The 12,708-nt window shown below is 47.4% G+C and overlaps 1 protein-coding gene across 1 annotated transcript in view; it reads right to left on the bottom strand.

Moving 5' to 3' along the window:
• LSM11 (LSM11, U7 small nuclear RNA associated) overlaps nt 1-12,437 on the bottom strand; it is a 41,330-nt gene extending 28,893 nt beyond the window's left edge. The window contains exons 1-3 of the mRNA XM_063928396.1: nt 11,949-12,437; nt 9,469-9,608; nt 8,519-8,602 (exon numbers count right to left, since the gene is read on the bottom strand). Coding sequence (XP_063784466.1) covers nt 8,519-8,602; nt 9,469-9,608; nt 11,949-12,357 — 633 coding nt within the window. The 5' untranslated portion in view covers nt 12,358-12,437. The remainder of the gene's footprint in view (nt 1-8,518; nt 8,603-9,468; nt 9,609-11,948) is intronic.
• Nucleotides 12,438-12,708: the final 271 nt, after the last annotated feature.

The raw sequence follows: 12,708 nt of genomic DNA, 5'->3' as shown, positions 1-12,708 counted from the left end.
ATGTGCACAATTTTAGCGGCTCTCCCCCAAGCTACACCCTGTACCAGTGATCCAGCGTGGGTCAGCGTCTGGAGGAGCTGTGTCTGCAGAGGAAGGCGCCAAAATGCCGCTGAGCCTGCTCTGAGGTAGCTCCGCCCCCATTCATGGCGCCGGAGCTACTGAAGATTTTATACTGGCAATGTCTCCAAACATGCTTAAAACGTCACATAAATGCTCAGTTAAGACCTTCGCTAGCCAGTTTTCACAGGGGCAATAGCGGATCCCCCCCAGGAGGAACCCGCATGCCTCACCTGCGTGATAGCCGCCCTATGAACCGAGAGACCCCCCCTAGCGGGGCCCCCAGTGTGTACTCACCACTGATGTTCACCTTCAGGCATCTGTTAGGGGTGTGCGACGTGCTGCGGTTGCGACAGCCAAGACGCAGTGCCCCGCTGAATAAACAACCGCTCAGGACGGTGGTCCTGCAGCGGGGAAGCGGCTCTGCACCTCGCAAGGCCAGTGACCACCTTCCCCCCTTCCCCCCCAACTCCCACGGCGCAGGTATGCTGTTGCCCAAACAGCATACCGAAATAAATAAAAGTTTAAAAGAAATTGAAGAAAAACTCTGGTGCTAGCAGAGTGTGCATCCTCTCCTGAGGGTACTTTTTTCTAAACTGCCTGTAGGAGGAGGCATAGAGGGGAGGAGCCAGCACACCCAGTGGAAGAAATTTAAAGTGCACTGGCTCCTTTGGACCCCGTCTTTACCTATCGTACTAATGTGTCCCCAATATCCCTTATGGATGCTATAGAAATACTAGTTAGCTAACTGGGTGATAAAGAATCATAGCATTGCCATGGGCATAAGTCATCTGCTTTTGTAATAGATGACCTATTTATATGACGAGTTGTTATTGATAAATTGGAATGTGCTATCTCCGGAGTATAGGCTCTGTGAAGGCATATTTCTTTGTTACATCTTAGATGGCTGGTATTTAAACTTATGTTTTATTACTGGTCATTGCTGGGGGAGGGTACTTTGGAGTTTGGGTGTAATTATTGCACTCACATGTTTGACCCAATTATTTAAAGGGGACAGGTGACCGGTGCTGGGATCCCGGTTGCCAGAATGCTGACAGAGGGGCGAGCATAACGAAGTCCCTTGAGCGCTTGGTGGCTCTCTGAGCTTGCCACAGGTTCTATTCCCACTCTATGGGTTTCGTGAACACCCATAGAGGGGTATATTCAATAAGATTCGGATCCTTTCAGACAAGCATCGTCGGAAAGGATCCGGCAATGCACTATTCAATAAGACGCCAAATCCGACTGTCGGCTTTGAGCCAAATCCAACTGTCAGATTTGGCCGCTGCTGCTGCTCATCCCGGACTCCTCTGTGCTGCCACACAGCCCAGTGCCAGCCGGGCGTCCTCATCCTCCCCGCACTGCTGCTGCTGCTCACCCATATGGGTGGGAGCGGTGTCTCCTGGAACGTAGCTGGCGCACCGCTGCAGCCACCGCCTGATATCCCAGGAGTACAGTACCTAGTGTGGCCCGATGGGATGACCCGCAGCAGGTCACACTGCAGCTCCGGCGGCGGCTGTGTACAGTCCCCTCGCTGATGCAGATCCGTCCATGAGCAGCAGCAGGATCCCGGGATCACATACAGCTGGTAGAAGGGAGAAGGTAAACTACAACTCCCAGCACACCCTGCTTCAGCCGGGCGAATCGTTATTCCACCCTGACACATGCCTTGTGCATGATGTGCATCTGCTAATTACCAAACCAGACAGGTTTGGCCCGTTCCGACAATGGCAATCCGACTTTTTTTAAAGTCGGATTGACTTTGTCGGAAACGAGGCTATAACCTGTCTGGTTTGGCCCCGCTTCCGACAATACAAGCGGATCGGCGGCTGATCCGCATGTATTCCGACAGCTTTCCGACAAGTTGGGAATTCCCAACTTGTCGGGAAAAAAGGCCCCCTATTGAATAGGTCGGAACCCCTTACGACCACAATCAGTCGGAATCTGCCGTCTTTCCGACAAGACGGCAGTTTCCAACTCTTACTGAATATACCCCAGAATGTGAATAGTCCTGGGTCCCCTGCCGGCATTCTGGCGGACAGGATCCGGGTGTCGGTATGCTGCGTAGGTATGCTGACTGCCGGGATCATAACTACATCCCATTTAAAGAGCTTAATATGAGGCTTGCTGGATAGTGTCTTGCTGGGTCCATCAAATCTAAGGACATCGATTCAAAGGATAGCTAAAAGTTTAAACATAATTACGACTTACACCAATGTAAAACCGAAAAACAGGAGAACATTCTACCCAAAATCAAAAACACTGAAGGACTGCTTTCAAAATACAAATTTGAGTGCACTCATTCTACACATCAAACTCCAGTCTGAGTAACCTGGACACGATCACTTATATAGTAAATCCTGTCTGAATTACCATTGCGTTTTCCCTACTCTCACAACCTCTCAACCAATCAGATTCCAGGAATTATCTTCTAGAAGGTGCTAGATAAATGAGAAGTAGAATCTGATTGGTTGCTATCCCATCTTAAATAGAACTGCCATCTTAGTAAATTCTACTTTAACCATTTGCCTGGCATGGTCACATCAGATGCGACCATGCCTGCAAGTGCTTTATCTGACCTGGTCGCACAGGATGCGACCAGACAGAGAGTGTTAGCAGCAGCAGGGAAGGGAAACTTACCTCCACTGCTGCTGTCAGAGGGACCGGAAGGTCTCTGCTTCCCTGTACTCTACCCTACTGATTGCCGTGCTGCCGATCACTGCTGATCGGTCAGCACGGCAGGACCCACCCTTCAGTGGCTGCAGACAATAGCAGCCGCTGGGGAGTGTAAATTAACCCACCCCCCCAAGCACCCCCTGTGTACATGAAGGCTATCCCTGCTTTCAAAATGAAAGCCGCAATAGTCGCGATGTTCCCAATCGATGTTTTGATGTTTTGGGAAAAAAATGTACAAAATAAATAAATAAATTTAAAAAAAAAAAAAATTATTTTTTTTTTACTAAAATCATTTTGGATAGGGTTAAATTCATGTTCTTCACCCAATTCGCTCATAAAAACCCCCCAACAATTTCGGAGCGTTTTTTTTTGGGGGGAAAATCGTCAGTTAAGTGGTTAAAGCTCAATTTATGCAATCTTATAATCTTCACTTTACATTTCGCTTGTAACTCTATTTTTGTCATCTAACATACACATTTACCAACATCGTACTTTTACCTGAACTCTGTGGGTGGGGGAGGGGCGTTTGCAGAGGGGGCGCGGATGGGGGAGGGAGGTGTTGCGCGTGGGGTAGGGGTGAAAAAGTGGGGGTCATGGATGGGGGATGGGTTCCAAAGGTGCTGCGGGTGGTGGAGGGAGGGGCAGGCAGGTGCGGGGCTGTTGCGGATGGGGGAGGGGTTACGGAGGCGCTGCAGGTGGGGAAGGGGTGGGTGCAGGAGGTCCTGCGAGTGGGGTAGGGGGTCGGGAGGCGCAGCGGGTCAGGGGAGGAGCGGGGTTGAAGCGGCTGGGGGAGTGGCAGGTGCGGGGGTGCCGCGGATGGGTTTAATAGGTGCTGCCGGTGGTGGAGTGGCAGGTGCGGGGTGCTGCGGTTTGGATAGGGGGTCTGGAGGTGCCACGGGTGGGGGAGAGGCGGGTGCGGGGGTGCTGTGTATGGGGGTCCTATGGCGTCACGGGTGGGGGAGAGGCGGATGCGGGGGGAGGGGGGACTCAGGGGGCGGGATGTACTAATCTCTGCCGCATCTGGCTTATTGCGTGTGCTCTCCTCAGTAATAGGTTCGCCGCTGGGTGGGAGGTATGGGCCTAGTTCGGTGGTGGGATGGGCTTGTGGGGTGTTGCATGTGAGGCGAGGGGTTTGCGCTTTGGAGGAGTTGTGGGTGTGCGTGGGTTGTGTTTGTTGAAGTGGTGTGAGGGTTAGGGGTTCATGAGGTGTTGGGGTTGAGTGTAGGATGTGCAGGGATAGGGAAGGGAGTGTGTGTGTGTGTGTGTGTGTGTGTGTGTGTGTGTGTGTGTGTGTGTGTGTGTGTGTGTGTGTGTGAAGGAGAGGATGCAGTGTTGTGTGGAAAATTGGAGGTGTGCCTAAAGCAGATGCTTCATTGACTTAACGGTTTGGGTGCTGCGGGAAGGAGCTCCCGCTCAGCAGCACTGTGGCTGGAGCAGTGTCCCGTCCTGGCTCTGGCCGGGTGCATTTGGTCTGGTCTCCACAGTGTATGCCTGGTGCCGGGGGTGTGAATGGGGCTGGCGTTGCGCGTGTTCCCGGAGTTGTGGGCTGGCTGTCAGGCGTGCGGTATAATGGTGTGGCCGGAGCGGAGCATGGAGCGAGGCGGGAATAGGAGGGAGCTGTACATGTGCTGCGCTGGGGACTGGTGAGTGTGGTGCTCCGTCCCGCTGTACCTGCTCATCCCCGGCTGCAGCCCTGCCCGGCTCCCCACTGGCTGGATGCTGTAGGGGGTGAGTTGGGGAGTGCATAAGGGAGAGGTCCTCAGCGTGGGGTGTGGGTGTAAGGGGGACAGGAAGTTGTGTAGCCGGGAGAGGTGCGGCAGGCGTCCAGCGGTGCTTGGAAGTTCCCTCCGCATAAGCCTGTGTTACCCTTCCTGCTGCTGGCTGGAGCTGTGTGTGGTGCTACTGGTGGCCATGGCCACCCTCCTATACTGGACTTGGTGTCAGGGGGCATCTTTTACTTGCCTCTGGCACTGGCACAGGGCATGGTGTCTCTCACTGCAGATGCTGTTGACTCCGCCCAGCGTTAGACACACAGGCACAGAGTCACAGATCTGGGCTATTATATAAGAGATACACACACATATACCCACACACACCCACACACAGTATTCACAGCGCTTCACTTTTCCCACATTGTTATATTACAGCCTTATTCCAAACTTTTTTACAAATTTATTAGAAATAAAAAAGTAAGAAATTACATGTACATAAGTATTCACAGCCTTTGCTCAATACTTTGTTGATGCACCTTTGGCAGCAATTACAGCCTCAAGTCTTTTTGAATATGATATATTATAGTGCTTGATAATTAGGACTCCTAAAATTATCAAATCAGGCGCTCTGATATAAGGCACAAAATAAAGCTGTTGGTCACCCAATTTATATAATAGAATTGATATACTGATATCTATATACGTATAGCTGCTCCCACATGAGTATTCTGCGATACTCAAATAGATACAAAGTAATTGTGAAACATGCAATATCACAAGAACGCTAGATACCGATCATTACTATATAAAATTTTATTCAATCACATAAAATAAAAGCATAAAAAATGCAATGCATATTTTCATAAAAGAATTATTCTCACTGCTGATATTATTTACACGCTGCAATATACTGTATCCCAATTGTATATTGCACAGATGTCCACATCCAAAAGACCAGTGTGGCTGGTTCGCTCCAAAGCAAATGATAAAGTCCCAATTTGTTTTAGGGAATGTGAATAGTGTTCACTAGATGGTGAATGTTCAGCTGTATAAACGATGGGCGCTATGCTACTACCTCCCCCGACCGCCAAACAATTTTGTGCTCACCACTTATTCCTTAGAGTCTCATGTGAGGCTGGCTGTCAGCATGCGGAATCCGTTGTGGTTGGTGGGAGCGGCAGTGTTCTATTCAGTTCACCGGGGAGGGAGGGCGCCGTTCGTAGCTGCAGAATTTTGTGCTCACCACTTATTCCTTAGAGCAGGCATTCCCAACCACGGTCCTCAAGGCACACCAACAGTGCAGGTTTTAGTGACATCCAGGCTGCAGAACAGATGGTCAAATCAAAATAACTGATGGTCAAATCAAAATAATTAAGTCACCTGTGCTGAAGCCTGGATATCACTAAAACCTGCACTGTTAGTGTGCCTTGAGGACCGTGGTTGGGAATGCCTGCCTTAGAGTCTCATGTGAGGCTGGCTGTCAGCATGCGGAATCCGTTGTGGTTGGTGGGAGCGGCGGTGTTCTATTCAGTTCACCGGGGAGGTAGGGCACCGTTCGTAGCTGCAGAATTCAGGCAGTTTGCCGTGTGCTGGAGTCCGGACTGTGGTGCTGTGTTTGTGTAGATCTCAGGGAAAAACAGCAGCTTGAGATGTCCTTAACATGTTTCTCCGTGAAAATAAAACCACGGTTTCATCACTACCTTCTGAGGTAGTAGCATAGCACCCATCGTTTATACAGCTGAACATTCACCATCTAGTGAACACTATTCACATTCCCTAAAACAAATTGGGACTTTATAATTTGCCTTGGAGCGAACCAGCCACACTGGTCTATTGGATGTGGTCATCTGTGCAATATACAATTGGGATACAGTATATGGCAGCGTGTTAATAATATTAGCAGTGAGAATAATTATTTTATGAAAATATGCATTGCATTTTTTATGCTTTTATTTTATGTGATTGAATAAAATGTTTATATAGTAATGATCGGTATCTAGCGCTCTCTTGTGATATTGCATGTTTCACAATTACTTTGAATATGATGCCACAATCTTGGCACACCTATCTTTGGGCAGTTTCGCCCATTCCTCTTTGCAGCACCTCCCCAGCTCCATCGGGTTGGATGGGAAGCGTCGGTTCACAGCCATTTTTTAGATCTTTCCAAAGATGTTCAAATCAGATTCAAGTCTGGGCCACTCAAGAAAATTAACAGAGTTGTCCTGAAGCCACTCCTTTGATATCTTGACTGTGTGCTTAAGGTCGTTGTCCTGCTGAAAGATGAACCGTCGCTCCAGTCTGAGGTCAAGAGCACTCTGGAGTCCAGGATGTCTCTGTACATTGCTGCATTCATCTTTCCCTCTATCCTGACTAATCTCCAAGTTCCTGCCGCTGAAAAACATCCCCACAGCATGATGCTGCCACCACCATCCCCACAGCATGATGCTGCCACCACCATACTTCACTGTAGGGATGGTATTGACCTGGTGATGAGCGGTGCCTGGTTTACTTCAAACATGACGCCTGCATTCACACCAAAGCGTTCAATCTTTGTCTCATCAGACCAGATAATTTTGTTTCTCATGGTCTGAGAGTCCTTCATGTACATTTTGGCAAACTCCAGTCGGGCTGCCATGAGCTTTTTACTAAGGAGTGGCCTCCGTCTGGCCATTCTATCATATAGGCCTGATTGGTGAATTGCTGCAGAGATGGTACCCTTCTGGAAGGTTCTCCTCACTCCACAGAGGAATGCTGTAGCTCTGAAAGAGTGACCATCGGGTTCTTGGTCACCTCCCTGACTAGGGCCCTTCTCCCCCGATTGCTCAGTTTAGACAGCTGGCCAGCTCTAGGAAGAGTCATGGTGGTTCCAAACTTCTTCCATTTACGGATGATGAAGGCCACTGTGCTCATTGGGACCTTCAAAAGTAGCAAATATTTTCCTGTGCCCTTCCCCAGATTTGTGCCTCGAGACAATCCTGTCTCGGAGGTCTACAGACAATTCCTTTGACTTCATGCTTGGTTTGTGCTCAGACATGCACTGTCAAGTGTGGGACCTTATATAGACAGGTGTGTGTCTTTCCAAATCATGTCCAATCAACTGAATGTACCACAGGTGGACTCCAATTAAGCTGTAGGAACATCTCAAGGATGATCAGTGGAAACAGGATGCACCTGAGCTCAATTTTGAGCTTCATGTCAAAGCTGTGAATACTTATGTACATGTGATTTTAGTTTTTTTATTTTTAATAAAATTTGCAAAAATTACAAAAACGTTGTCATTATGGGGTATTGTGTGTAGAATTTTGAGAGAAAAAAATTATTTATTCCATTTTGGAATAAGGCTGTAACATAACAAAATATGGAAAAAGGTGAAGTGCTGTGAATACTTTCCGGATGCACTGTAGCCACGCTCATTGTGGCTGGAAGCAGCTGCATGAGCACTCCCGGTGTGGCTAGGCGCACCCGCGCTGGGCTGCGACTATTGCCGCTCCAATGTAAAGTGAATGGCCACAGGTGCAATTAAGATGCGCGCGCAAACCAGGCGTTTGTGCGCAACGAGGCGCACGTGCGCCGAAGCAAAGCCATGATGAGCGTGGCTACATCTGTATACAGTATATATATTTATGTAGCCACCAGAATATTACACAGTGCTCTACAGATAAACCTGTTTCATTTTTATCATCTTCCGTCACTTTATAAAATGATGGTACTTAATGCCAATATACATGTATACAATATACATGTAATTCATCTTCGTGAACAAGCAGCCACTGGCTCACTGTGCTGAGCTCTGTGATCTGTCCCGCCCTGGCCGGTGTAAGCCTGGCAGCGAGTGCCATCAGTTCAAGATTATGTACTTACAACAAAAAGGACGCCTTTATGTTTATGTGAAAAACAATTATTTTCAGCGATGGCGTTGGAACAACCAATCAGATTCATTCACTTCTCATGTGTTTAGAAAATGAACGCAAATTTCTGATTGGTTGATAAAGTCCCCACCCCCTTTTGTACAGTTACCTAAGGAACAGTTCTGAAAAACGCCTTCCAGTGTGAGTGTTATAAAGTTATATTACCCGTGTCAGAGTTAGCTGGGGCTCACTGTAATATGCTTTGCCAAGGACAGGCTTCCTGTACGTCTCATCCACATCCACCATTGCCTGAAAGATAAGAACAGTCAATGTGCAAGATGTAAAACATGAATAAGGTTTTGTCTGGCCAATGAGACACAACGGAGGAAATCTAGACATACTCATACGAACTGACAGGACTAGCAGGCCTAACTCTGCGGGCCAGATGTAATGAAGCCGAGATCACCGGAGGCACGAGATGTCGGCTGATCTTGGACGGTTTTTATAAAGGGGCAATCACTTACAAGGCATGGTTTTGCCTTGCAAGTGATTGCCTCTTTAATAGGGTATCCTATTAGACGTAGTAATTTGCAGCACAAAACAAACAGTCTTTTATCACAATAAACGCCGGATCGTCCGTTCGGGATATCCAGTCACTGGCCCGTTTGTTTTGTGCCGCAAATTACCCTGTGTTGCACGAAAGCACATACGTCTGCGACTCCTATGTGCTTTCATGGTAGCTATATCAGAAAAAATGGTCTCTTATCATGGATCCGTTTTCGCCAAATTAAACCAAATCCGATTAGTGCCAGCATCGGAGCAAATAGGTTAGCCCGTCGGTGGTAAACAGCTGCAGTAAATTACCGCGGTTTATAGGATAGCGCCCTTAGATGGCAAAGTTGTTGTTTTTTTTTTTTTTTACATTTGCCAAGACTGAGCTCACTGGGACAACCAGTGAAAAACTAGATACGTTACACAATTAATATTTTTATTCTAAAGGTGGTATTGCAGCTTTAAGAACATAAATGAGTATAAATCCGGGGAAGTAAATGTCCTTTATACTTCCCATACCCATAGTTCAGAAGATACTCATTATATCCACTCCTCCGCATATAAAGTTACAAGGGCGAGAAGTCACAGCCTGAGAGCAAGTGAGAAAACTAAGGACAAATTACCATGTTCCAGCATTTGTCAAAGGCGACGATAAATCCGGAGCACACGCCACGCAGACCCTTGAATGTGCGGATATGTACTTTGACCTTCAGACGGTCCTGTACACAGCGATACAACTCTCCCAGAGGACTGCCTTCATGCACTGTAAACCAAAACAGCAACGGGCGTTAGATGTACCCTTTCATACCATATGTACTGCCATTATTATTTTGCTCTCTATACCAGAGGATATACCTAAAACCTGGACTGTTCGGGTGCCTTGGCGTTTGGGAACCTCTGCTCTATACAGTGCAATATACAGGTGAAACTCAGAAAATTAGAATATCGTGCAAAAGTTTATTTATTTCAGTAATCCAACTTAAAAAGGAGAAACTCATAGACTCATTGCATGCAAAGTGAGAAATTTCAAGCCTTTATTTGTTATAATTTTGATGATTGTGGCTTACAGCTTAAGAAAACCCCAAATCCAAAATCTCTGAAAATTAGAATATTACATAAAATCAATAAAAAAGGATTTTAAATACAGAAATGTCGGCCCTCTGAAAAGTATAATCATGCATATATACTCAGTACTTGGTTTTGGACCCTTTTGCATGAATGACTGCCTCAATGCAGCGTGGCATGAATTCTATCAGCCTGTGGCACTGCTGAGGTGTTATGGAAGACCAGGATGCTTCAATAGCGGCCTTCAGCTCTTCTGCATTGTTCGGTCTCATGTCTCTCATCTTTCTCTTGGCAATGCCCCAATTTTCTTAAACTGTAAACCACAATCATCAAAATTATAACAAAGGCTTGAAATATCTCACTTTGCATGTAATGAGTCTATATAATATATTAGTTTCAAATTTTAAAGTTGAATTACTGAAATAAATGAACTTTTGCACGATATTCTAATTTTCTGAGTTTAACCTGTAGTAAAGAGTATCCACAAATACTTTATAAACTGTGGCCACCTTATCGGGTCTTCCTTCCTTGGAGATACATATCACACCCTCAGAGTTTCAACATTTTAAAACAAATTGTCTCAGGCTTTGGTGACCAGAGTTAGACACATGCTTGAATTTAGCGTCCATTCACATGAGCCCTGAAGGCCTTTTCTTTAGAGCAGGGGTGGGGAACCTCAGGCCCGAGGGCCGTATAAGGCCCTAAAAGCCACTTGATCCGGCCCGGTCAGGCTCACCTAAACGAGAGGAAATGCCGAGCGCCCGCTGAGATTTTACCACCTGCGGGCGCCCGGCTCCTCAACAGCAGCCGGAGGCAGGAGCTCACTCCTGAGCTCCAGCTTCTAGCTCAGGCAGTGTACATGTGTGGCTGTGCGGCGCTATGGGAGAGACGTCATGACATCTCTCCCATAGTTTCGAGGAGAGGGAGGGAAGCGATTCGGAAGCAGGAGCAGGTAAGCATTGTGTTGTTTTTTTCTTTCTTTTAGTGTGTGTGTGTGTGTGTGTGTGAGCGGCACTACTAGGGGGCATAACTACAGGGGGCATATCTAATGGGGCATAACTACAGGGGGCATATTTAATGGGGCATAACAACTGACGGGGCATATCTAACGGGCCAAAACAACTGACGGGGCATATCTAATGGGCCAAAACAACTGACAGTGGGCATATCTAATGGAGCATAACAACTGATTGGGGGCAAATCTAATCTGGCATAACAAGTGATTGGGGGCATAACTATTGACTGGGAGCAGGCTAATTTTTAAATTGATCATTTTTGTATGGCCTTCGAAGGATTTTATAAATATCCAAATGGCCCTTGGTAGAAACAAAGGTTCCCCACCCCTGCTTTAGAGTAATAAGTCCAGTTACGCTTCTGAAAATGTCCATTTAAATAGGATTGTTACTTTATTTAGTAACAGGGCCATTTAGTTTCAGGTACCGCCATCAGAGATAACTGCACAGTCCCTCTAGCTTCGCTCGCAAAATCAGTCCCCATAGCTTTCTATGGTGACTGCAACAAGGGAAAACTAACCAAACTCCGAAAACGTAGATGGCGTTACCCACTGTAGTCTAAAGGCAATAGTATCATACATTTCTTGCTGGATCACCCCTTGGAAGTCTATACATGTTTAGTGCTGAGACACGCGTGTGCAGCAGGTAAGTCAGGCCGGAACCTTGGCAGCATGACTGTAAGCCATCACTTTATAAGTTGTACACTTTCCCGGGAACGTGCTCTTTACCAGAGTGACTTTCTCCGCAAGTTCATTTTGCTAAATTGCAAAAATAACAATATATTTTGCTGCAATCTTTAATAATGTATTTTCTGTGGACATTTTGCAAAAGATAATAAATAGTCCCCCTAACAATTAAGATTTTTATAAACTTGTCAATACCCCAAAAAATAGGGGCAAGACCATAAAACCTGTCCCTGTGCACTGGCATAATAGCCGATCAGCCTGGGTACTAGCTATCCTACCACAGGCTCAGGGGGCATGCTGGGACTTGTAGTTCTACAAACCACCGCCCCAGGAACTCACAGGGCATGCGGGTGAGCACGTTTTTCGGGGGTCGTCTGTTCCTGCGAGGTCTGACCGGCTGTGTCCCCTCCTCCACGGGCAACATCAACTTTTTAAGCCGCTCCACACGCTCCGGGTCCGGTGCCGGTTTCCGTCCCTTTCGGGAGGACGCCTTACGAGCCCCCGGGGCCCTGGCCCGACCCCTGCCACGGCCGCCCCCTCGCAGGAAGCTCTCGTACTCGGCTACGTTGTTAAAGCAGCGGACATCGGGGAAGGGCAGCGGCGTGCGGGGGGAGTAGAGGGCCAGCAGGGGGTCAAACAACTCCGAGCTCACATCCAGGCAGCTCGCCGGTAAATCATCTTCTTCCTCGGCCGTGAGATCACCAGAGGCGCCGGCCTCGGCCTTCCCTACCGGTGTCGCGCCTTCCATGAGGCATGTGTGCTGCAGTACCCCAAAGCGGACACTAGATGACAGTCGTACAGCACGGACTGATACAGGCTTCCCTTTTACTTTATGAACACGTTTTTCATCTTATGCCACCAGGCTTCGTTCCTGTGTCATTGGGAACACAGTATCACACAGTACGCCTAGGCAAATATATGGGTGCTAAGGTTATATACAATCTGGAATTTCTACTTTTACAATTTAACGTCTTTCAAAGGAAGGAAATATTTATACACACGTGTCATATGGTTCTATTTACCAATAATAATTGTATCATATCGTGCTCTTTGTCCAATAGGGCTCAAAGCACTTAACAGATAGAGTGAAGATAATCTA

This window comes from Pseudophryne corroboree, chromosome 6 (assembly GCF_028390025.1).
Source record: "Pseudophryne corroboree isolate aPseCor3 chromosome 6, aPseCor3.hap2, whole genome shotgun sequence".
NCBI lineage: Eukaryota > Metazoa > Chordata > Amphibia > Anura > Myobatrachidae > Pseudophryne > Pseudophryne corroboree.
This window is presented reverse-complemented; position numbering and strand designations above follow the sequence as displayed.